The sequence below is a fragment of the Nannobrachium achirus genome, assembly GCF_963921795.1.
Source record: "Nannobrachium achirus genome assembly, chromosome: 11".
Taxonomy (NCBI): Eukaryota; Metazoa; Chordata; class Actinopteri; order Myctophiformes; family Myctophidae; genus Nannobrachium; species Nannobrachium achirus.
In genome coordinates, this window is record NC_137820.1 from 18731644 (window position 1) to 18753810 (window position 22167).

Here is a 22167-nt window from a genome sequence, read left to right on the forward strand (position 1 = left end):
GTGTTTGTTCTTTTCGGGACATTGTAATCCATGAAAGTCACGTAGCAGATCTACAAGCTCACAACGCGTCCCATGTCGCGTTGTGAGTGAAAGGCCAGCCAGGTTCGGCTGGGGGGGGGGGGGGGGGGGGCTCTGTCAAGCCCTTCAGCATCTTGAAAACATTGCTTGCGTCCTCTGTTCCTTCCTGATGAGGTTCGAACATCCAGTGGCAAATAATGTCCGATTTCTCCACAGCTCCGCACATATCCATTGACATGTTCCAGGAAAAGTTTTAGGCAGTGTTGATAACTGGGAGTCCCCGATGATCTTCCAGAATGACTTGAGGTCCGGGTTAAAAAGAGGTTCTGGGTTTAGATTGTAACCTTTCATCCGTGTGGGTCCAGGTTTTACACGATAAAAACACTGCTTCTCGGAGCAGGGGGCTTTTTTAGCTTGAATGGTCATGTTTCTTAAAAATGTTCTTAGGAGCGCTGAGATAAAAAGCTCCTGTATTCAACATCTCAGAGTCGCCTGAGACGGAAATTAAATAAAATAAAATAAGATAAGACGAAAACGAAGCTTAAAGCATGAAGATTTCCGTCAGAACGTTCGGTTCTAGAGCATAAAGTGAAATCTCCTAATTAAAATAACCACGCTATTTCTTATGTGATTAAGTGGCTCTAATCAGCCGTATTGGGTTATCGTACTGGCCGAAGAGACATTCCTTCAGAACAAAATATGTTCTGGCCCCAAATAAAAAGATTTCGTCTCAGAACTTCTTGAAACAGCCGTTCTAGAGCATAAAATGAAATCTATATTGAAGTCTCGTACTGATACAAACCCAACCTTAGACAAGCAATCTCCGTGGCCAAACGGCTGCTATGTCCTCAAAACATGTAACAAAAAGCGACAAAAACAATAGACTACAAAACATTAAACAATAAAAACGCAGCTGTGTTAAGAGCTAGCTAGACTCTTAAGACAGCAGGTATAAACGTATGACCTGGGTTCTGTTGAATTAGGACAGTGTGTGAGAATGAAGCCCGCCTCTCAAGTCTCTGTGAGAGAAACTGTCTGTGTCCGGTCCCTGGTGTGGAACGCTGTGCCAGAGCCAACCCTGGCTGCCTCCATTTCGGCTTTCTTCAGACCGTTGTGAGATTTTATCGATATGTTGATGTGGGAGAGAGTCATCATATCCGAATTCCTTTCTCCATATGGGCAAAAATGGTGCAATTGTGGGGCACCTAGAAACAACCGGTTTCATTTCCTCATTGTCTATCTTAGCCATTAAAGCTGTTATCAGTTCATTCCCCAAGCTTTGGAGAGAGGCTTCAAGCTCAAAAATGGTGCAATTGTTCCGTTTGTAAAAAGGTTGTTTAGATTTCGGCAGGTGTTTTCTGCCTCCCTGTGCTCGGGGCGTCCCAAGGTAATTTCTCCTCGCGCAGGAGGAAAAAACGTGTGGGAGATAGTCCTTTCCGTGGGAGTCAGGGGAAACGTCTGATAATATCCCCGGCTGGTTGTTAACTGGTTCTAGCAGCGGAAGAGACCAATATCTCCTCGGAGCTAATCCGGCAATCGAATGGACCATTTGATGGAATTTTGGATCATATTCCATATGGATAAACAGTTTTCCCCAATCATAATAAAATACTCCACACAATGAATGAGACCACACCGGAGAATATGCGTTTTTGTGTTGAAGTTTAGTCAGAGTTCAAAGTACTGTACAAGTACAGTATAGCAAAATCACCCATCGTAAGCTCTCTGAGTACAAAGCATAATGATTCCACATATATAGTTGAATGTGTACAGCATAAAATACATTAGTCACATTATGATTGGACAATTAATCATAACAATGGATCATGAGATGGTGTTGTGACTGAGTCTCGTGAACTCAGAAGCAAGGATGTAGAATGTTTTGGTTTCTCATTATCCAGTGTCCGGGACACTTTGACATTTCGCTGGTCAATCTTTCTGTCCCTGGAGTGGGGCAGATTCTCGTCTCGTGCATTAGTTATCAGATCAAAACATCATGGCATTGACTTTTAACACTGAGAATGATATCTATACCATGTTAAACAACAATAACATATTGTACTATCAGTTATAGTTCTGGGTCCATTTTATGCCCATATATGGAGATATCTGTCTATCTGCGTCCATTTTATGCCCATATATGGAGTATCTGTCTGTGCCTCCAACTGTGTTGCAGACACAGTGCCGGTTCCCCCTTTAATGCAAACCTCATTATACCTGTTGTCATAGGATCCGTTTTGAACATCTGTTTGCCTGTGTCCATTTATGCCCATATATGGAGATATCTGTATCTGTCTGTCTGCGTCCATTTTATGCCCATATATGGAGATCTTTGACCATCTGTTTGCCTCTGTCCATTTATGTCCATATATGGAGATATCTGTATCTGTCTGTCTGCAATCCATTTTATGCCCATATATGGGGGCATTCATTTTATGCCCATATATGGAGAACGCGCGTGCCGGTGGGACGAACGGTTCTCGAGATACGCGGATTACATACATACATACACACTCACAGAGATTTTTTGTTGACTCATGTGGCGTACGTGATGTCAGAGCCTTTTATGAAGTGATGTCACAATGAGTCAGAGCTTTCGCCGATTTCCTCCGGAACAGCCTGATGTCAACAATCAACCCCGCATAAGGAGATTCCGAACGTTTCGCGCCGGTTCGGGAAAACCGCGCGTCGGGTCGGGTCGAGACCCGGCACTGCACTCCGTGCCGCGGCGGGGAACGCGCGTGCCGAATCTGAAGCCGGTGGGACGAACGGTTCTCGAGATACGCGGATTACAGACACACAGACAGACAGACAGACACGCAGAGACTTCTCGCATTTATAGATAGATAAGGGCAGCAAAACTGATATCGATCGATCCTCCTCATAACCTACATAGAACACATACTGTCACTCTCATGCAACTCTAAATCACTGAAACAAATCAAGCAATGGATTCACTTGCAACTAAGGAAAAATGTACAACGAGTCAAGTCAATAATATAAGTCAAAATTCATTACATGCTAATTTGGTATAAATCATTCCCCTCCAAAAAAAAAAAAAATGAACGTGCACGTAACCCCAATCTGAGTTCCCAGAGGTAATTTTTTCCGCCACTAGGGGGCGTTACTGATTAATGGCTGTAATTTAAGCATAAATGAGACTTATTTAGTCAATAATCAACTTGTTGCCTCTAGGCCTATGCAAAATATATGATCTGCATTTTATTTTTTTAAAGATGTTAACCTGGGGACATCAATCAGTCTTCAGTCTGAATCAGTCTTCAATAAACGACCCTCATTTTTTTTTAAATTAAAATTCGATTATCTGACAGATTACGAATATATGATATATCCTGCGGTTATCGGTATTGTACGGACATGTGTGTGTGTGTGTGTGTGTGTGTGTGTGTGTGTGTGTGTGTGTGTGTGTGTGTGTGTGCGTTTTGAAGGAACAGACAGTATCCGGAACCATTGTTGCATGACAGCTTTCAACACCGGACATATTTTGGTAGCGCACATTAATAAAGCCAGCCAGAGCCAGCATCCTTTTATATGGCCAGCATTGGATCACTTCTAACTTCTTACACATTAAAATATTTTGAAAGCAAGTGCCGTCTTCAATCAGATGTTGCTAGAAAACGGATCCATCCTTTGTGTCCAAACGGCTTGGTCTATAAGTGCTTACTTACTATACTGTAGTTCACTTGCTAACGTTTGCTTATGAAGACGTATCGAGACGACAGAAACAAGTGGAGAATAAGGTAGGTAACTTCTAATGTTAGACTACTGCTAATAATGAGTAACTGAGTATAGTATATACATAGCAGACATGTTGTCAGTCTGCCACTCAGCCGTGGCTGCCAGGGCAATGGTTCACCATACCTTGTGATTTTGATGTTCCTTGTTAATGAATGGAGAGTGGGTATTGATTGATTGAAGACTTTATTAGAAGTTTGCATAGGAAAAGGTACAGTTTCATGACGGTACAGTTCACTGGTAGCTACAATGTCTACTAAAAGGAGATCCATGAAAAGACTAAGCTTATTTCCACAGGAAACCATTAAAGTATCATAACATTGAATGACAGACGAATACAGTACTATGCAGTAGATATGTAAGGAAAATAAAATAAAATGTAAGAACAAAAAAAAAGAAAACGGTAAGTCTAAACAAACAGAAAGTAGGCTATATACAAAGAAGGGGCAGGGGAGGGTAGGGCTGGGATAGGTTTGTTTTTTTACCAGTTGCGAACGGCTGCTGCCTGTAAGTGGTTTTTCAGGGCAATTTTAAAGGATGCTACTGATCCACACTCCTTTATGGCCTTCGGTAAGGCTTTCCACATTTTGGTGGTATAGCAGAAGAACGAGTTTGACCCTTTGTTGGTTTTGACTCTGGGTTGAAGTGATCTGTGGCGCTGCCTCTGGTGTTGTAATTATGGACATCCTTAACGTTTATAAAGTATTTTGACAGGTACTTGGGTATCATAGTGGTGTAGTGTATCTTGTACACCAGGCCCATTGCAAGTTGCTGTACTCTGTCATCTACTCTGAGCCACCCCACTCTTAACTGGTGAGTAGCGGTGAGGTGAGTCTGATAGGGAAGGTTATAAGCAGGACCCTAATTAGTTTATTTTGGGCTGTTTGGAGTTTAGTTTTTAGGGCTTGTGGGGTGTCACGATACCATACATGGACTCCGTAGTCAAAGAGGGGCTGGATTATTGCACCAGCTATGGTCTTCAGTGTGTTGAAATTGACCATTGGGGCGATCCTCTGTAGGGAACGAGTTTGTTGGTTGATTTTATTTATTACTTTAGAAGTCATCTTTTCGCTGGAAAGATTAGCTTCAAGGATACATCCTAAGAGATTTCGTTTTTTCGTGTTATGACCTTGTCACCCACTTTGATTGTGAAGTTATCGACCTTTTTGAGGTTATGATTTGATCCAAAGAGGATGGACTCAGTTTTTCCCAGGTGAATTGATAATTTGTTGTCGTTAAGCCATGTGCAGATCTTACTTAGTTCAGAGTTAAGTGTCTTTTCAACCTGCAAGTGGTCCTTGCCCGAGACTAGGAGAGCCGAGTAAACTGAGACACCTCCTGAATCTAGGCAATGGAACACATTTTGTGGTCATGTGACCATTATGTTTTCAAGCCCCTTGAATACCCCCCTTGCCATGAAGGAGAGGACCTGATAGTGCTGTGGAAGACTTGCTTTTTTCACAAAAATACGTTTTTTGCATGTAAAAGTAAAATTTCTTGCTGAAATCACTTTACTCCCTCGATTTCTATGGTCTGTCTCAGTTTATCCCGGTGCTGTGGTAAACTGAGACACAAGACCACTTTTTTTTTAAACAATCATATTTTCACTGCCCTTTGTCTTGAATACATTCTGATAACTTCCATTGAAACATCCCAAATTACTGGGAAATGTGTAGGCCTACATTCTTAATGATATATCTTTTAGTTCGCCTAGAGGGGAGCAAATTTAAAAAGTTTCTCAGTTTATCCCACTCTCCCCCTATTGGCACTAGTACTCTTCTAATGTTATAGCCTCCTAATGTTAAGCAATATGCTTACAAAATGTGACTGAAAAACTACGCCCTGTCTGGACATAAAATATTTCCCTTCTGTCTTCCCTTCCCTGGCCCCATGACCCCCCAGGGTAGGAGAATGCAGCAGGTGGAGCGTGTTCACCTGAAACACGTCCTGGAAACGGTGTCCGTGCTGGAGGCGGTGGTTTGCCGCAGCTTCGGTCCTGATGGGGGTCAGGTGCTCTTCACCCGCAACACAGGAGAGGTGATGCTCAGTCGCAGTGGGACACGCATCCTCACAGCACTACAGCTGGAACACCCACTGGCCAGGTATTACTATCCAGTTCCTGTCCAACCCCCTGTATCTCTAACACATTGGTTTTCAACCAGTGGTCCGGGGAGGGGACCACCAGTGGTCCTTGAGGGGGTTCCAGGTGATCCCCAGCTAAATGATGGAGATCATTTAGCCAATGAAATGTCAGGCCAATGAAAATCCAGGTGACCCATATATAAAATAACAGAAGTGATTCTTTCCTATTCCAACTGTCTTATGTTTTTTCAGTGGAACCAAGCAGCAAGTTTTCAGTTGCGTGCCTTTATTACTTTATTGTGTTGGATGGATGAATGCATCCAGCATTATGTAGGCTTATTATTATCCAATGCTGCTGGTTGCCATGGAAGCTATGATATTAACATAAAAAATAAAAACTGTACATTATGGGAGAAAGGATCACTTTAGGCTATTCTATTAAGTCCAGAGATAAGTCATTTTTGGTTTGTTTTTGTTCTTAACCAGCAAAAAAAAAGTTTCGGCGACCCAATTTAAATCTCTCGCAACCCAGTGCTTGGGAAACAGTGCTCTAACACAATCGATCACTATAATATTCTTTTACTGATTTTATTTTGATCAATGTCCAATAAAGGGTTAGGCTTGACAGTTTTACAAAAACAAATATACTGTATGTGTGTGTTCTAGGATGGTGGTGGAGTGTGTGTGGAAGCACAGTAGCATCACAGGGGACGGATCCAAGACTTTCATCCTGTTGCTGGCTTCATTGTTACGGGAGATTCAAACAGCAGCTTGCAAGGAGCCCAAGGTATCTCGCACCTATGCCTCCAGAACAGCAGCGGAATCTGCCACGGCTAGATGCTTGGCTGAGGGAATGCTGGCCTTTACATTGGAGGAACTGTGGGGCTTAATCACTGAGGGAGTGGTCCCCTATGGAGATACTATTTTGTGGGACGTCGGTACGGCAGACACACATATTTCAGCAAGAGACACACACACCGTGCACAGGCTGCTGTCGGCATTCTTTTGTACTCGACTTGGGCGAGCGCACCGTGACCTCATCAGTCGCCTCACCTGTGAACTGCTCTCCTACTGGTGCAGCCATAATGACACGGTTGTGTCATCGCTCCGTTTCATAGATGACAAGTTCCCCGCATTGCATACATCTGTATCAGGCTTCCCTGTTAGTTGTTCACGTTTGATTGAAGGCCTGGTCATTCACAGGGACTTCTCCACACCTTATCCACAGAGTGACGTCCAGCCAGTCAAGGCTGTCGTGGTCAGTGTGCCTCTGCAGCCATGCAAGCTAGCTGGAGGAGCTGTGCTAGAGCTGGGGGGAGGGGTTGGAGAAATGAAGATGGAGACTACAGAAAAGAGAAGCAGTGTTTTAACATATAGCGTTTGGACAGAGAGGACACTAGAGTCTGTTATTACAACGCTGCAACAGTTGGGTGTTACTCTGCTCCTTTCTGCGGTGACTCAGTCTGAGGCATTTGTTGCTTTAGCTCGACGGGTCGGCATATGTGTGGTGGAGTGCGTTGATGAGGACGAGCTTTCTCTCTTCTGTTACTTAAGTGGGACCCAGACTGTTTCAGACCACCAGGGGATTCGACAGGAGCATGTCACTACGCTCACCTTTTGCCAGCCTATTCTGCTTGGAGCTCACAGGTTTGAAAACGCACATAAACACACTAACTACAGTAGGTCTTTATTGACCGATGGTCGTGTCCAGTGTGTGGCCTAAGGTGGCATGTGCATGTGCCACCCCTGGAATCTGACTAGCCACTCAGGGTGCCACCCTTTAACACATGAATGAAATACACTGTTATGTTAGTAATTAATGTGAATGTTAAATGTTTATGTTATGTTCATGCCACCCCTACATAAGTTATAAGTCAAGTCAGTCATCATGAACCACCACATTGAAAAAGGTTTGGACATGCCACTGAACAGTTATTCTAAAGTCCTTTTTTGTCCTTAACAGGTATGTCCATGTGGGCTTCCCCGAGTTGGCGGGAGGGGTCAAGGCCAAAATCTACAGTCTTGTGATCTGTGGTCCAGGGGAAGGCCAGACAGACCAGTGTACCTGTGCAGTTCGAGATGCCTTCCGCATGCTGCTCACAACCCTGGAGCCCATGCAAAGATCTGGAAGCAAAGATCTTGAGAGCACCTCACTCACTGAGATGCATACAGACAAAACCCACAAAGTTGCTGCTGTATCTTCGTCTGGGAAGTGTGCATCGGGGCTGGGCTGTGCCATACCTGTTGGTGGAATGTTTGAGTTTCTGCTACATCATGCCCTCCTACAGTACGGCTCTGTTCACGCCACTTCGGATCCACACACCCAGTCCCACACAGAGACAGGTGTCCTCGATATGTGCAGGCTACTGGGAGGTGCTCTGCTGTGTGTGCCCCGGCACATTCACTTGCACAGTCCTCGACGCTTCCTGCAAGTTCAAAACCAGGTCCTAAACTGTATACGAAGAGACTGCCACAAACTCAGTCACATGCACAAACATGGCTGCAAACTCGGTCACATGCACAAACATGGCTGCAAAAGTCCCGTGCTGAGTTACAGTAAAAGCGATGGGCCCGTAGAGGTGGGCGAGATGAACACAGACTTTTCTAGAAATGTGCACTTGTGTCCAGGAATCTCTGTGTTGAACTCAGACCTTGAGTCGGTCTCCTGTAAATATCAACTCATTCTGGCAGTGCTGCAGTGTGTCAGAAGTCTGCTTCGGATGGATGCCGTGCTACACACACATACACCGCTGCACAGGAAGCCACGCAGACACTCACACACTTACCAGGAGGACACAGAAGAAGAGGACTGAATTGTCATCACGTCTGGCCAGGAATACCATAAACATTAAGCAATGATTTAAGTATAATTCTCACAGTCCTTGGGATTGATCTTTTTTTTTTTTTTTATATATAGATTTGTTTTTGGACTTATATGCCTTTATTTGATAGGAAAGTAGGCTGACAGGAAATGTGGGGCGAGATGGGGAGTGACATGCGGCAAAGGTCGTCCGGATCAGGAATTGAACCGGCGACGCCGTCAGGCATCAATGCCTATGTGGCAATGCCTAAGTGGCATGCGCCTGGACCAGTAGGCCAGCGGGCGCCCCTTGGGATTGATCTTGATCGCCAAGTCACTGTAAAAATTGCACAATTAATTTTGTCTATTATTTTCATATGCTTTGTATTTCCCCAGAGAAAAAGTAAAGAGCATATTACATGACAGATAGTTTTGGCATTTCATTGTTGTTTTGCGTAGTTAATAGGCACTTAAGCCGTACCACCCTGTCCTGAATCATGCAAGATTTGGTAAGAACAATATCAGAGAAAAACAATGAATCACTAAGTGTTTGATGTGTGTCTCGGACAAAAGGTTAATTTGTCAAATGATTTCGTCCCCTGTTGTTCTACACTACAGTATGAGTCATTGTGTGCCTGTGTGAGAGGCTGTTTACATTGGCTCGTCTCCTCTTCCACTTCACATCACAGTTCCTTTTTTATCAACATTCCCGTCTCTTATCTCGGCTCTCCTGCCCTCTTCCTTTGGCCAATGCACACTGTTACATGAACAGCCTACACACAAGTTCTCACATGCAGCCACCCAAATATATACTGTACACACACACTGTTCTATCATCAGTGTTATCGCTGTTATTGGGCAGGGAGTCCGAGTGGGCAACTCCCAGCTGTTGGCACTCCAATCACAGTTAACTTCCTGCTTTCAAACGCACGTCACTGCTATCACAGGAGCTTCAGCCAATCAGAAAACCCTTTGCGGGAACATTTTGGAGCGATTCCAACGTCACAAAAGATAAAGACTGGTTCTCTCTTCTTGACACACTCATACACATGATCATACTTACACACACAGTCAATCACTGCTCTGTGATTCATTTCAAGTACTCTGTAATACTGGGACTGGTTGCGTGTAGATAAAGATACTTGATTTTGTTGTTGATTTGGGTCCAACTCTAGATGAGTCAGGCATGATTATAGCAAATCACTGAGATACAAAGGAAATATTGTGGCTTGTTCAGACACGCGGAGAGGTCAGGTTATTTTCCAATGCTTGTGGATAATAACTGGAGGTTGTTTTCTGCCTCCCTCTCGACCCAGCAAAATTCTAACTGGACACAAATTTTGTTTTGGAGTCTTGGATAATGAATACTCGTATGACCACAACTCCTAATGCAATTCAGAGGTAACAGTATTTCAGACTAGACCATAGTTATTACATTGTGTTTTATTTGGCTTTCTTCATTACATCTTTGTTTCTGTGCAACAGACATGTGCATACAGTATAAATCGACCCGGTCGATTAAATAGACCTGGTCATCATTCCATTTCAACAAACAAACAGCATATACAAAGAAATCCTACGCTTAGAAATATACAGATAAAAAAAGAACTTGAAGACATACAAAATGAGTCTGAGACTTGAAGGCGTATTCAGCATGGATAAAGTGAGGAAGGAAGAGTTAAGAGGAACAGAATCTGTTGCGTAGAGACGTGCACATACTGCAAATAGATTCTACACTGAATTAACCTCACAGGCCTGACATTTCATTGGCTACCAGACAATGTGAATTGATTTAATTGTTAATTAGAGACGGAACAATAAAAGTCCATTGGCTGTTTGCTGTATTCTGCTGAAGTGGTTGCTGGTCTCTTTTTTTTCTCTTCTCTGAGCCATGGTTCTCCTTGCCAGTGGGTTGCCCGGAGTACCGTATTTTCGGTAGAATTGTGTTTTAAGTATCAAAACGTCATCGAGTCCACAAACACCAATTTAGATCAAATGAGCACAAATTCTACATTGCTGTTACAGTTCCATTTAAGTACAGATGATGCCCGTGCTATAGTTGGGCCTATCAACCACATTGCATCTAGTCCAGGAAGGGTTAGGCTTGAGCTTCAGACCGCAGAGCTATACCTGATCTATAAATCATTAGCCTTCACATGCTAACACAGGAAGGTTGCATGATATAACAATCAGGAATATCTGGAGTGCCTCTCTTAGGTTGTCCCTCCTGAACCAGCTGTGTTTCTATTGGCAGTGGAGAGTTACGTGACTCTAGAAATGACATCATGCAACATTAACAGGCTCGGCTCGAGAGGTGTGCGGCGGTTTGTCGATGTCCTCACACAACCTCCCGAGATTTCCTGATGGCACAGCACAGGAGCATGCTGAAGATCATCCCGAACATCTGGGAAAGAGGAAGAAAAATGTTTGTCTTTCTTTTTAACCTGCTAGCCTGACTTCCTGCCCATCTCCATCTCACAGAGCTAATATACTCAAAGTTACAGTTAGCACCAAATAAGACATACCATGATCACACCAATGGTGATGCCCACCCCAGCGATGATGTGGAGCTTGGAGTCAAACACTTCATCGATGGCATCAGGACAGCTCTGCAACAGACAGATGACACACGTTCTTAATCTCTCCTTTACAACCCACACGGACATACGTTAAAGGTACACACAACAGACTGCGGCTGCCTGTGCAGTCTTTGGCTGATTTCAGTAAGGCAGTGTTGCCATAGTAACCATGTGAGGGTTTGGGTGCAGTTTTGTCTGCAAAGCATGCAGGAACCTCTGTGACGTGAGTGTGACTGCATGCGTTTGTTATCTGCATGCTTTGGATGTGCAAGCATCCAAAACATACAAGACATGATTGGTCATACTGTACCTTAGTGATGAGCTGCTCAAGCCCAAGGTCTCTTTGGGGACAGGTGTCTTTGGCTTGATCTATGACAGTTCCAGTTGGCCCACAACAGTCCAGCTGTACACACACACACACACACACACACACACACACACACACACACATATAAAGATAAATGTAAACTTAGAAGATGGATGGTGCAATTTCTTTTAAATAAAAAAGTTGAAAAAGATTCTTCCAGGCCTGGCCCGTGGCTTATCGGTCCGGGCACCTAGGCTCTAAACTTAGTATCCTGACAGTGCATCGCGGGTTTGAGTCCCGTTCCTGACAATATTTACTGCATGTCTCTCCCCATCTCTCTCTCCCTGTTTCCTGTCCATATCCACTTTCCACTATAAATAAAAGCAGAAATGTAAAAAAGAAAAAAAAAGATTCTCAGAAAAGATTAACTGATTGAAAATGGACAAATCATTGGTCTTTCCAGTCAGCTACTAATTAGCTACTTCCTTCTTTGGAGGCTGTGGAATGCCATTTGTGCCTCCTTTGTTTTTTTTATTTCACCTTTCATCAGAACCCAACCCCAACTGGGTTTGGGTCAATGATGAGTCACACCACATTGTTCAAAAATAAGGATGACTAATGAATGTGCCACATGCCGACGTGCCTCAGTGAGTGACACAGGCGTACGACGAAGTACAACTTAGGTGGTGGTGCTCAGACCAAAGATGGCTCACCCCGGTTTGGATCACCCGCAGTGTCTTTTCGAGACTCTCTTTCTCCTCTGATGATTCCTTTTTTGCTTCCACGTATTGGTCGTACGTCTCCACGTAGAACCTTGTTATGTCGCCCACGACCTACAGAGTTTCACAAATCAGCAAATTATAGTGCATGCATACTTTTATGACCTTTTGGTTACAGTTGTAACTTTGCTCATATTTATTGTTCAAGGATCAGTAAAGGACATATGTGTTCGGGCACCTTGCTTTGGTTGGAGAATCCCCAGATCCCAGCGGCAACTTCGACAGCAAATATGATGAGCAGGAAGAAGAAGAACTGGACAGAGGGGAAAGACACTTATCTGAGATTGTGTGTGTGTGTGTGTGTGTGTGTGTGTGTGTGTGTGTGTGTGTGTGTGTGTGTGTGTGTGTGTGTGAGAGCATGCATGCGTATGTTTGTGAGGCTGTCTGTGTCTTCATGGGTATGGGTGCATTTGGCCTGCATGTCATGCTGTCGTTTGACTGCACTTACACCTAAATACATAGACTCCTCCTCCTAGGAGATTTAGAACAAGAGGATTAAGAAGGGAGGGGGGAGTGTGAGCTAGAGAGATGCAACTAACACTGAGACAGATGCTACTAACGCTCCAGTACCATGTCATGAAAGAAGTGTGAACACTTTGTCAATTGAACATGCATTGCTTAGTTGTACTTCATACAATGAACCTCGTCCTAAATAAGAATGTGTTCTGTGTTTGTGACCATGGCTATAATCTCATAAACCACATTTAAACCACCACATGCCACATTTCTTTTCCAGATCTGTAAATCAATATGACATCACAGTGACTTGATGTTGCAGTGTCAATATGATGTCATCAACATGATGTCCAAGATCCACATGGAAGCGGTGCCGTTTATTATTAGAAACGGTCTTGTTTCTGGTTGTTTCTTCATAATATGGTACTTGAACAATGGGTTGTGTGACAAAGTACAAATTAAGTATTTTCCAGTGCTGTTGAATAAGGCCACTGGCAAGACATACATATTTGTCAGGGATCCTATCATGTCAGGAAACTGTGAATAATACATTATATAAATTATGCAAATTATTTAAAAAAAGGACCTGTACTCACCAGACCAAGCATACATGGAGATTCCTGGATAGCTCCGCAACATCCCAGGAACCCTACCACCATCATCAATGCTCCAGCCCCTATCAGGATATACACACCTACACACACACAGTCCACACACACACACGCGTGCGTTAGATAATCTGCAAGCATAATATGGGTTTTGCCTGCAATTCGGCTCATGTGACCGAAACCTTCCCAGAGACAAATGTTAACTGTTAACTGTGTATGCTCATATTGTCATCATATTATGATCATACACTGTGAAGCTGAACAGCTTACCTGTGTAAAATACATAGGGAGAGTTCTCGTCTTCAAACAGGCCTTTTGTCTTTGCGTCAAATCTCAGCCACAAGCCTATAGCTAGGACAGCCGTTCCTGCAAGCTAACAAACAAGAAAAGCATATTCAATTGCAAGTGCTATTCAACGCATGCATCTTAGGATATACTAGTACAAAACCTCTTACACAATAAGAACTAGGTAAAGGGCAATTACTATGTGCACCTTTACATATGAAACCATACTTGTTAGTTTCTAATTAATCATCTGAGATCTCTCTCTTTTTCCCTTTCCCCTCCCATTTTGCAACTGCAGAGCTGCACATTAGCCAGACTGATAACGTGGATTCACTCTCACGTTCCTCCAGTGTGTGTGAATCAATCCTCGGAATCGCCACCTGCATCACCTCACCTCAGGGTAAGCCCCTAAGCACAAGTGAAACGTGTCTGCTGCATGCTGCAATAACCTGACCTAATTGCACATCTCGTTTCTCTTGAAAACCCAAACACAGACAGTCTCACATTTACACTCTTGATAAGGATAAGGATATGCCTTGGCATTCAAGGACAATAAGTTCAAGGAACTACACATAAGAGATAACTTTTGTCATAACTCTCGTAGTAAGACTCATAAATCCAGGTGTGCCATTTGATTTTGTGACAAGCACATTATTGCTATATACATATAAGTATCCATGGAAAACAACCGTTCCCAAGCCATGTTGCCCATAGGTCAGGAGCCTATCTCCTGTTTCTGTAGCGTGAGAGGCAGCTTGAAGAACAAGTACACCCCCTGGACATGCCATTATAGGTGAACATTATATACAGCATATACTGTATAGACAGTTCTACTCTTTATTGCACTGCATACAAACAGCAGATAAAAAGACAATCCCTTGTAGGTAGGAAAATTAAATTCAAAACGATAAGATAAGAGATAACCGCGGCAAGAATGAAACACAGGAGAGGTACAGGAAGAACCAAGGAAAATAAAAAATGAAATACTGTCTCTAGATACAGTATTTGCACTGGATCTCGGAATGACTGAATCAGTGAACATATACACCAAGAGAAAATAAGAACAGTGAATGTGTACTCTTATATAAATATTATATAAGAGTTATAACACGTTGCTGTTTGGCATGAATATGAATGCACATGTGCTTTCAGATTTTGACTTGCCCTTTGGTGTGCCTTGGGCACAGAACTGGCATAACTTCTCTGAACTTCCCCTACTCCCAACTGTCATAACAGTTTAACGGTTCAACATGCACGGCAGTTGGAAGAGGGTATGACGTAATCGTGGCAACCGTGTCTTTTTGATCTATTAGATCAGGATGGGCCTCGATATATCAAGAGACAGTTTGAGAAACCATGTCATCTATTTATTTATTTGATAACACTTCTCTCTGCAGATAGTCAGACTTTAATATTAATATTAAATTAATGTTTTACAATTTAGGCATAGCAGACACTCTTAATCCACAGCGATTTACAGTAAGAAAGAAAACACTGCGTAATACATCAAATGCATACTGAAGGAAATAGTCATCTAGGATCATGGATAAACCAAGAACCTATCATCAGTGTAAACACAGATATATTATTCTGTCCATTATTCAGGTTATCAACCTGGGTAACAAAGCAATCACATACCCAAAATATATTCCCACTTCTGAATAATCTATGCCTGAATCTGTGACTGTGGTGGTGTATATGGCTTCCTCTATGTTGTGACTGTGGTGTATATGGCTTCCTCTATGTTGGTTATCTAGTTGATGCATGTGGGTATATGAACGCTAGTTTGCATGCATGTGAGTGTGTGTGATAGCGATGACGTAACAGGCAGACAAGACTAGAGAGTGAGACTGGCCTCAGATTCAGTCAGAGAAAACAGAGCACGCTGTGACTGAGGGAAAAGAGAACAAGATTTTAACTTAAAGGGTTCTTAAGGTTATTGTATTCATAATACACATACAGTATACTGTATTTACATTATGTACATATAGTGAGGGGATCAATCTTAGACAAAGACATATATTTGTATTGTCTGTCTATTCATTTTTATAAGCCACCCACACCCACACCCACACACACACACCCACACACACACACACACACACACACACACACACACACACACACACACACACACACACACCTGCCTTAAAGTGGCTGTCCCCTGGACTTTCTCAGTGCTTGGTCATCATAACACAGCAACAAAGAAGTTATGATCCAGCTGCACCACATAAAAAGCCCTGTCTGCGCTCTGGGTTATATGTATTGCATGCTGCACACAAGCGTAGCACGCATGCGCACAAACACACAGTCAGCAGGTCAATCAATTTTTAACCTGTTGTAAGTGCCGTAGTGTAGTGGAAGAATTATTGCTCACGGTGACTACACAAGCAAAGCCTGATCTATTACTTCACTGCGCACCAGTGTCACGACAATAGCAAGATCTACAAGCTCACAGCGTGACAGCCTTGTACGATGCAAATTAGTGTGCAGTGTGTGAGTGTGTCCTTTAAATAATCCAACATTGTCTTTGAGTATAGTGAACTCCTTCTAAGATATCTTTCCTTTAGTTACAAAGTAAAGTGCATTTCTGTACATGAGGAACCAGTTAGATTACAATAACTGGATATGGTATGCAAATGTGCAGTGTGAGTGCAGGATATGGTACTATAATAGGGTATGTTGTGCAGAATGTTCTGGTAAACAGGCTGCCTTTTGAGGCAGGCTGACTGTTAGAAGACTGTTGAGGTAGTTAGTTATTGGTTAGTTATTAAGTCTATTTCTCTCTCTCTCTCTCTCTCTCTCTCTCTCTCTCTCTCTCTCTCTCTCTCTCTCTCACACACACACACACACAGACACACTCACACACTCGCACCCACACCCACACCCTCTCTCTCTCTCTCTCTCTCTCTCTCTCTCACACACACAGACACACTCACACTCGCACCCACACCCACACCACACACACACACACACACACACACACACACACACACACACACACACACAGTAAGAAGTAAGACAAACCTACCCAGAAGAAAAAGTTGAAGATAAACATGAGATATTTCACACATTTGATTCCACCCCCCAACGCCATACTTGGTTCTGTGTGTCTGTGTGTCAGGTCACGCTGAAACCTCGGACTAAACGCAATTTGCTTTTATACGCCTCACTAACACTACAAACGACTGTCCTCTCCGACAAGTGAAAGCAAAATGGTGTCAGTTTAATCTTTTTCCTTTTTTTTTTCAAGGGAAAGGAAACCATAGCAACACCATGCCTTAATACGGTCACCTGTTCATACAGGTATAGGAACAGGGGAGTGGCATGTGGTAAATGAAACCTAGCACGGTAAAGTAATGATCTCTATTGTGCACACGATTCCTGCTTCCCAGTTCCCACTCTGTCACTACCTGTGTGTGTGTGTGTGTGTGTGTGTGTGTGTGTGTGTGTGTGTGTGTGTGTGTGTGTGTGTGTGTGTGTGTGTGTGTGTCTTAGTGCTGCAGGCCGGGGTGTGTAACACAAACACAGGGCTCTGTTCGTGTTCAGGCATGCTAACAGACAGACAGACAGGACAGATCATAAACTAGCCGTCTGGGGGCACTTTGACAGTGACAGGGAGCTTTGCGAGTCTGCGAGATAGACCAGAGTGGCTGGCTGATTGAGTTAGATCTGTCTGTCTGTGTGTGTGTGTGTGTGTGTGTGTGTGTGTGTGTGTGTGTGTGTGTGTGTGTGTGTGTGTGTGTGTGTGTGTGTGTGTGTGTGTGTGTGTGTGTGTGTGTGTGTGTGTGTGTGTGTGTGCAACTGTGCGTGCGACTGAGCGTGCGTGCGTATGACTGAGTGATAGAGTCTGCCTGCTGAATCTAATCAGGGTGCTCTCATACAAACCTCCTCGATCCCCCAAAAGGCATTTGTTGTTGGAAGCTGTAGAATGAATCCTCAGTATCAATTTGACCCTGAGAGTGTTAAGTGGACCCAAACATGTTGTCTTCTCTCAGAGTTAGATTAACACTGGACAGGGTTCAGCCCTAGTGTGTGAAATGTTGGGTTGTTGAGAAACGCACACACCACACTGACTGCATGGTAACCCCTGTCTGCCCTGTAATCAACTATTGCCCCCTTGGGTTGCTGCTCTATCTGCTGCACAGATTAGAGGCACTTACTGTAAATGGGTTGGGTTGGGATATTCATCTGAAACCACACACACATGCACGCGCGCGCACGCACGCACGCACGCGCACACACACACACACACACACACACACACACACACACACACACACACACACACACACACACACACATACACACACAATAGTGTGTTCATAATGACAGAAAAGCGGATGCTTCCCATGGCTCCTTTGCTCCCTTCATGAGCAAGTCCTTCTGTCATGTGACACGATGAAACAGAAATCAATTTATGCCACTATTAATCACACCATTATACCCATTTAGCATCTCAAAATAAAAACCCCTGGGAATTCTTTCAGTGAAATTCCATGGGACTGCCTGGCCTGGACACAATAAACCATGGAGTTAAAACACTACAGGCCGGAATTGGGTCACTTGGCCACCAGGGATTTATTGTGCTGAACTGCTGGTGGTTTCCGCCACGCATTTCCTCTTCTAATCCTGTCGTGGCCAGTGAGAGAAATAAATAAGTAAAAAATAGATAGAGGAATAAACAACGACCAAAATGGACCGCGAGAGTGCTCTCTCTTTCTGATAAATCAGATCACATCATCTGTGGTGGAAAAAAAGTACTCAAATATTTTACTTAAGTAAAAGTATCAATACTGCAATATAGAAATATTCTGTTAAAAGTCAGGAATTCAGAATTTATTTGAGTAAAAGTATGAAAGTGTTGGTATCAAAATGTAGGCTATACTTAAAAGTACCAAAAGTAAAAGTAGCCTATAAATGTTTGAAAATAGCCAAGGTAGGCTATAACATAGGGCTAAAGTGGTTTATGTAGGCTACAGTATATGTTTTGTAATATAATAATTTATATCTGCAAACTGCAAAGTACTAGTAACTAAAGTTTTAAATAAATGTAGTGGAGTATAGGCTAAAAGTACAATATTTGGGTTCGAGATGTAGTGGAGAAGTAAAAGTATTTGAAATTGGAAATACTCAAGTAAAGTACAAGTACCTTAACATTGTAGGCTACTTAAGTAAATGTACTTAGTTACTTTAAACCACTGCATATTATGGCTGCGTGTAGCCCCATATCTGCAAGTCTGACTGGGCTCCTTTCAAATAAACTGCATCTGGGATAGCCCTAATCAGTGTCCTGCTACACGCAATAATGGCGCACGCACACACGCGCACACGACGCACAGACTCACACAGAGCACATAGGACAGTAAGGACACATACACAAATATAAATATAATACATATAGGCTATGTAGCCTATATTATGTCCTGTCATGTAGGCTATGCATTATATTCGCAGTCTATATTTCCTGAGAATAATAACGTGGCCATTGTTTGCGTCATATAATTACCATCGGTTCTTCCAACTCACCCAGAACACCAGGTTGAAGGCGAACATAAGGTATTTAATGCACGTCTCTCCTCCCGACAGCGCAGCCATTGCACGGACGGAAATCCCCTTGGTTTATTACCTGCTATAACAACAAAAGGCAAGCCTACGGGCCAAGAGAAGAAAGAGAAGCGCCGTTAAATATTAAAAGAATATGCAGCAGGATATGTTTTAGATTCCGTCGCGCTGCTTCTCTCCTCTGATGCGCGCACAACGCACAGTGCGCGCCAGCAGCGGTCCGCCCCCTGCATGAGGTCCCGAGATAACACATAACAGTAAACACACTGCAAGTGCAAAGCCGCTATGTGTAAAAGCATGCATGCTCTCCCTCTTTCTTTCTTTCTTTCTTTCTTTCTTTCTTTCTTTCTTTCTTTCATTGACGGTCGAATCTCATTTTCAGGGCTTGCAGTTATTTGGCAAAAATATGTCTAAGTTTCAATTTCCCATGCGTAATAATTATTTTTCGTCAAACTATGTTTCGTTAGACATTTTTATATTATTGGTTGAACGGGGAATCTATATTTTTTATGTATTTTATTTATATTTTTCGATTATTTATAGGCCTATTTAATTATCTCTCTCTTTGAGCCCGTTCAACAATATGCTCTATGCGGCATCGTTTGCTTCAACAATAGGCTATCGCCTAGTTGCGTTCAGCACCCTGGGATGTGTGGTGACGTAATGTGCCTGAAAGCGCGTGGACGGAATTGAATATACATGAATGAACACGGTGCACGAGCACCGTGTTCATGCAGGCAGGATACTGTATGCTTGGATCCAACACACTTGACTGTACACATACACATGCATCATCATGTCTCTATTTCTCGGGTGTGTGACATGTAGCCTACAGCTACTACACACCAGTGGTGTAAAAAGTAGGACTCACATTCTTTTTCTTGAGTAAAAGTATCAATACTGCAGTGTAGAAATACATACGAGTCGGGAATTCAAAATGTACTTGAGTGAAAGTACAGAAGTATTGGCATCAAAAATGTACTCAAAGTAAAAGTACTCATTATGCAGAATTTCCCATTTCAAGTTTTCAAATGTATAAAAATCTTTTGAAAATAGACTTACGCTCACAATGTCTGCGACAAATACAAAAAAATATTATTGAACTCAAGTCTCATTTCATTTGGATCCAAGATGTAGTGGAGTAAAAGTATTGGAAATTGGATATACTCCAGTAGTAGTTGTACAATAGAAGTACAAATACCTCAACATTATAATTGTAATTTTGTACTTTTACTTTACACCACAGGTACATCAGTAGGCCTAATGGTCAATCCAAATATTGGCCTATAACCTAGTTGGCCTAGGCCCTACACCTTGACTCTTGTTCTCCCAAGCATACTAGACACCTTTCTTTGATAGTTTGGATATAATTGTGGACTGGGCACTAGGGAAGACTAGGCACCAGGAAAAGAGGGAACTGGGAAAACTGGGCAAAAGGGAAATATGGGCACTTTGGGTGAAAGAGTGGGCACCAGAGCAGAATGGGCACTGGGAAAACGGGGCACTATAGGAAGAGTGGGCACCAGGTGCAATAGTGCACTGCCTATGAGGCTACTGCAAGGAAATCCACTCCATAAAAATTGTGGGGGGAAAGATAGCAAATCTATTGTATTAGCTGACAACGTTTGCACAAAGACAGCATTTAACTGTTTTGTCTATACTTCTATCAGACTGTTGTCATGTCTATTCTCTTGTTTTTCTAGTCAACTATTGTCCGTCCGTCCGTCCGCCTGTCCATCTGTCCGTCCATCCAGATCACATCACAGAATTCATACTGAAGTTGTCTGTCTGTCTGTCTTTGTCTGTGTCTGTGTCTGTGTCTGTGTCTGTGTCTGTGTGTGTGTGTGTGTGTGTGTGTGTGTGTGTGTGTGTGTGTGTGTGTGTGTGTGTGTGTGTGTGTGTGTGTGTGCGTGCGTGCGCGCGTGCGCGCGTATGCGTGAGCGCGTGCACGCACGCGCGTACATGTGTGTGTGCGTGTGTGTGTGTTTGCTATTTCTGCAGGTGACTCATGTGTTTGTGTGTTTCGTACCAGTGTTGCAGCGTGATTGCATGCGATATCTCCAGTGAGTGAGTGTGTGTTGTGTTTCATCCCACTCAAGAAGAGATGTTTGAGTTGGCACTTGGCACATGCGTAACGGTCAACCAGTCTGTCAGCCAGGCAATCAGCGGGCACTTCCTGGCATTGTCCTTCAAGGGGTGTTTGGCGTACACAGAGTATTGGACATAATAATATTCTCCCTCCCTGTTTAACCTGGCAGAGTATGCGTGTGTGTGTGTGTGTGTGTGTGTGTGTGTGTGTGTGTGTGTGTGTGTGTGTGTGTGTGTGTGTGCGTGCGTGCGTGCGTGCGTGTGTGCGTGCGTGCGTGTGTGGTAGGGGGCATCAATGAGTATTTCCTTTGCTATAAAACAAAGCTTCCTCTGTGTTCCAGCCTCTTATGTGTGCACTCATAAGTGTCGCACCTTTTCTCCTGTTTCCTTTCTGAAGAGACTCAAGAGAGGGATTAAGGGATGAGAGCTCACTTGTTCATGATGCCTTGAGTGTGCACATTTTGAACCGTGCAACCTGTGGATTTAACTTTCCCCAATTTGGATTATCTTTGCTTTTGCTGAACAACTTTGTGGATCGGCCACGTTTTGACACTGACATGGAGGTATGCAAGGGAACTCATGAGGGTCTGGATACTTTAAGAGAACAGGCCCAAACACTCAGTTGTTGATGATGGTGGTGGTGGTAGTGAATTGTGAAATTTATGGCAACATTGTTTGTGTGTGTGTGTGTGTGTGTGTGTGTGTGTGTGTGTGTGTGTGTGTGTGTGTGTGTGTGTGTGTGTGTGTGTGTGTTTGTTTCAGGTGTGTAGTGAGATGTTGGAGAGAACTGTGGGTTCTGCTGCATCTTACAGGTTAGTCAGTTGATTGTACTTCAACTTAGAGG

At 43.3% G+C, this 22167-nt stretch overlaps 3 protein-coding genes across 4 annotated transcripts in view; 2 read left to right on the forward strand and 1 right to left on the reverse strand.

Annotated features, from left to right (window-relative positions):
• Window positions 1–5685: 5685 nt before the first annotated feature.
• On the forward strand, window positions 5686–8669 carry bbs10 (Bardet-Biedl syndrome 10; the record flags this gene model as incomplete). The annotated part of the gene is made up of 3 exons (XM_080736919.1): window positions 5686–5876; window positions 6523–7503; window positions 7820–8669. 3 exons carry the CDS (start codon window positions 5686–5688, stop codon window positions 8667–8669), a joined length of 2022 nt encoding a protein of 673 aa, XP_080593045.1.
• A 1414-nt stretch (window positions 8670–10083) lies between these two features.
• Window positions 10084–19415, reverse strand: cd9a (CD9 molecule a). 2 transcript variants are annotated; one of them, XM_080737371.1, is made up of 8 exons: window positions 19200–19415; window positions 13656–13758; window positions 13374–13471; window positions 12500–12574; window positions 12256–12375; window positions 11546–11638; window positions 11182–11265; window positions 10084–11060 (listed from the first exon to the last, which is right to left on the reverse strand). In XM_080737371.1, the coding sequence occupies exons 1-8, from the start codon at window positions 19266–19268 to the stop codon at window positions 10995–10997; spliced, it is 708 nt and encodes a 235-aa protein (XP_080593497.1). In that variant the 5' UTR covers window positions 19269–19415; the 3' UTR covers window positions 10084–10994. The 2 variants fall into 2 exon arrangements, with proteins under 2 accessions (XP_080593497.1, XP_080593498.1); XM_080737372.1 differs by having other exon boundaries at window positions 19180–19406.
• A 1924-nt stretch (window positions 19416–21339) lies between these two features.
• The window catches only part of vwf (von Willebrand factor), a gene marked incomplete at its 5' end in the record, with an annotated part of 44672 nt that continues 43844 nt past the window's right edge, over window positions 21340–22167 (forward strand). The window contains 2 exons of the mRNA XM_080736920.1: window positions 21340–21449; window positions 22086–22135. Of these exons, the coding sequence (XP_080593046.1) occupies window positions 21340–21449; window positions 22086–22135 (160 nt within the window). The remainder of the gene's footprint in view (window positions 21450–22085; window positions 22136–22167) is intronic.

What these genes read in the sequence shown, in the direction of transcription:
- cd9a (XM_080737371.1), bottom strand. Translation starts at nt 19,268, where the DNA reads ATGGCTGCGCTGTCGGGAGGAGAGACGTGCATTAAATACCTTATGTTC. An exon ending in TCCCTATGTATTTTACACAG is followed by an intron (nt 13,472 to 13,655) that starts GTAAGCTGTTCA and finishes GTGTGTGTGTAG; the next exon opens with GTGTGTATATCCTGATAGGG. An exon ending in GATTCTCCAACCAAAGCAAG is followed by an intron (nt 12,376 to 12,499) that starts GTGCCCGAACAC and finishes GAAACTCTGTAG; the next exon opens with GTCGTGGGCGACATAACAAG.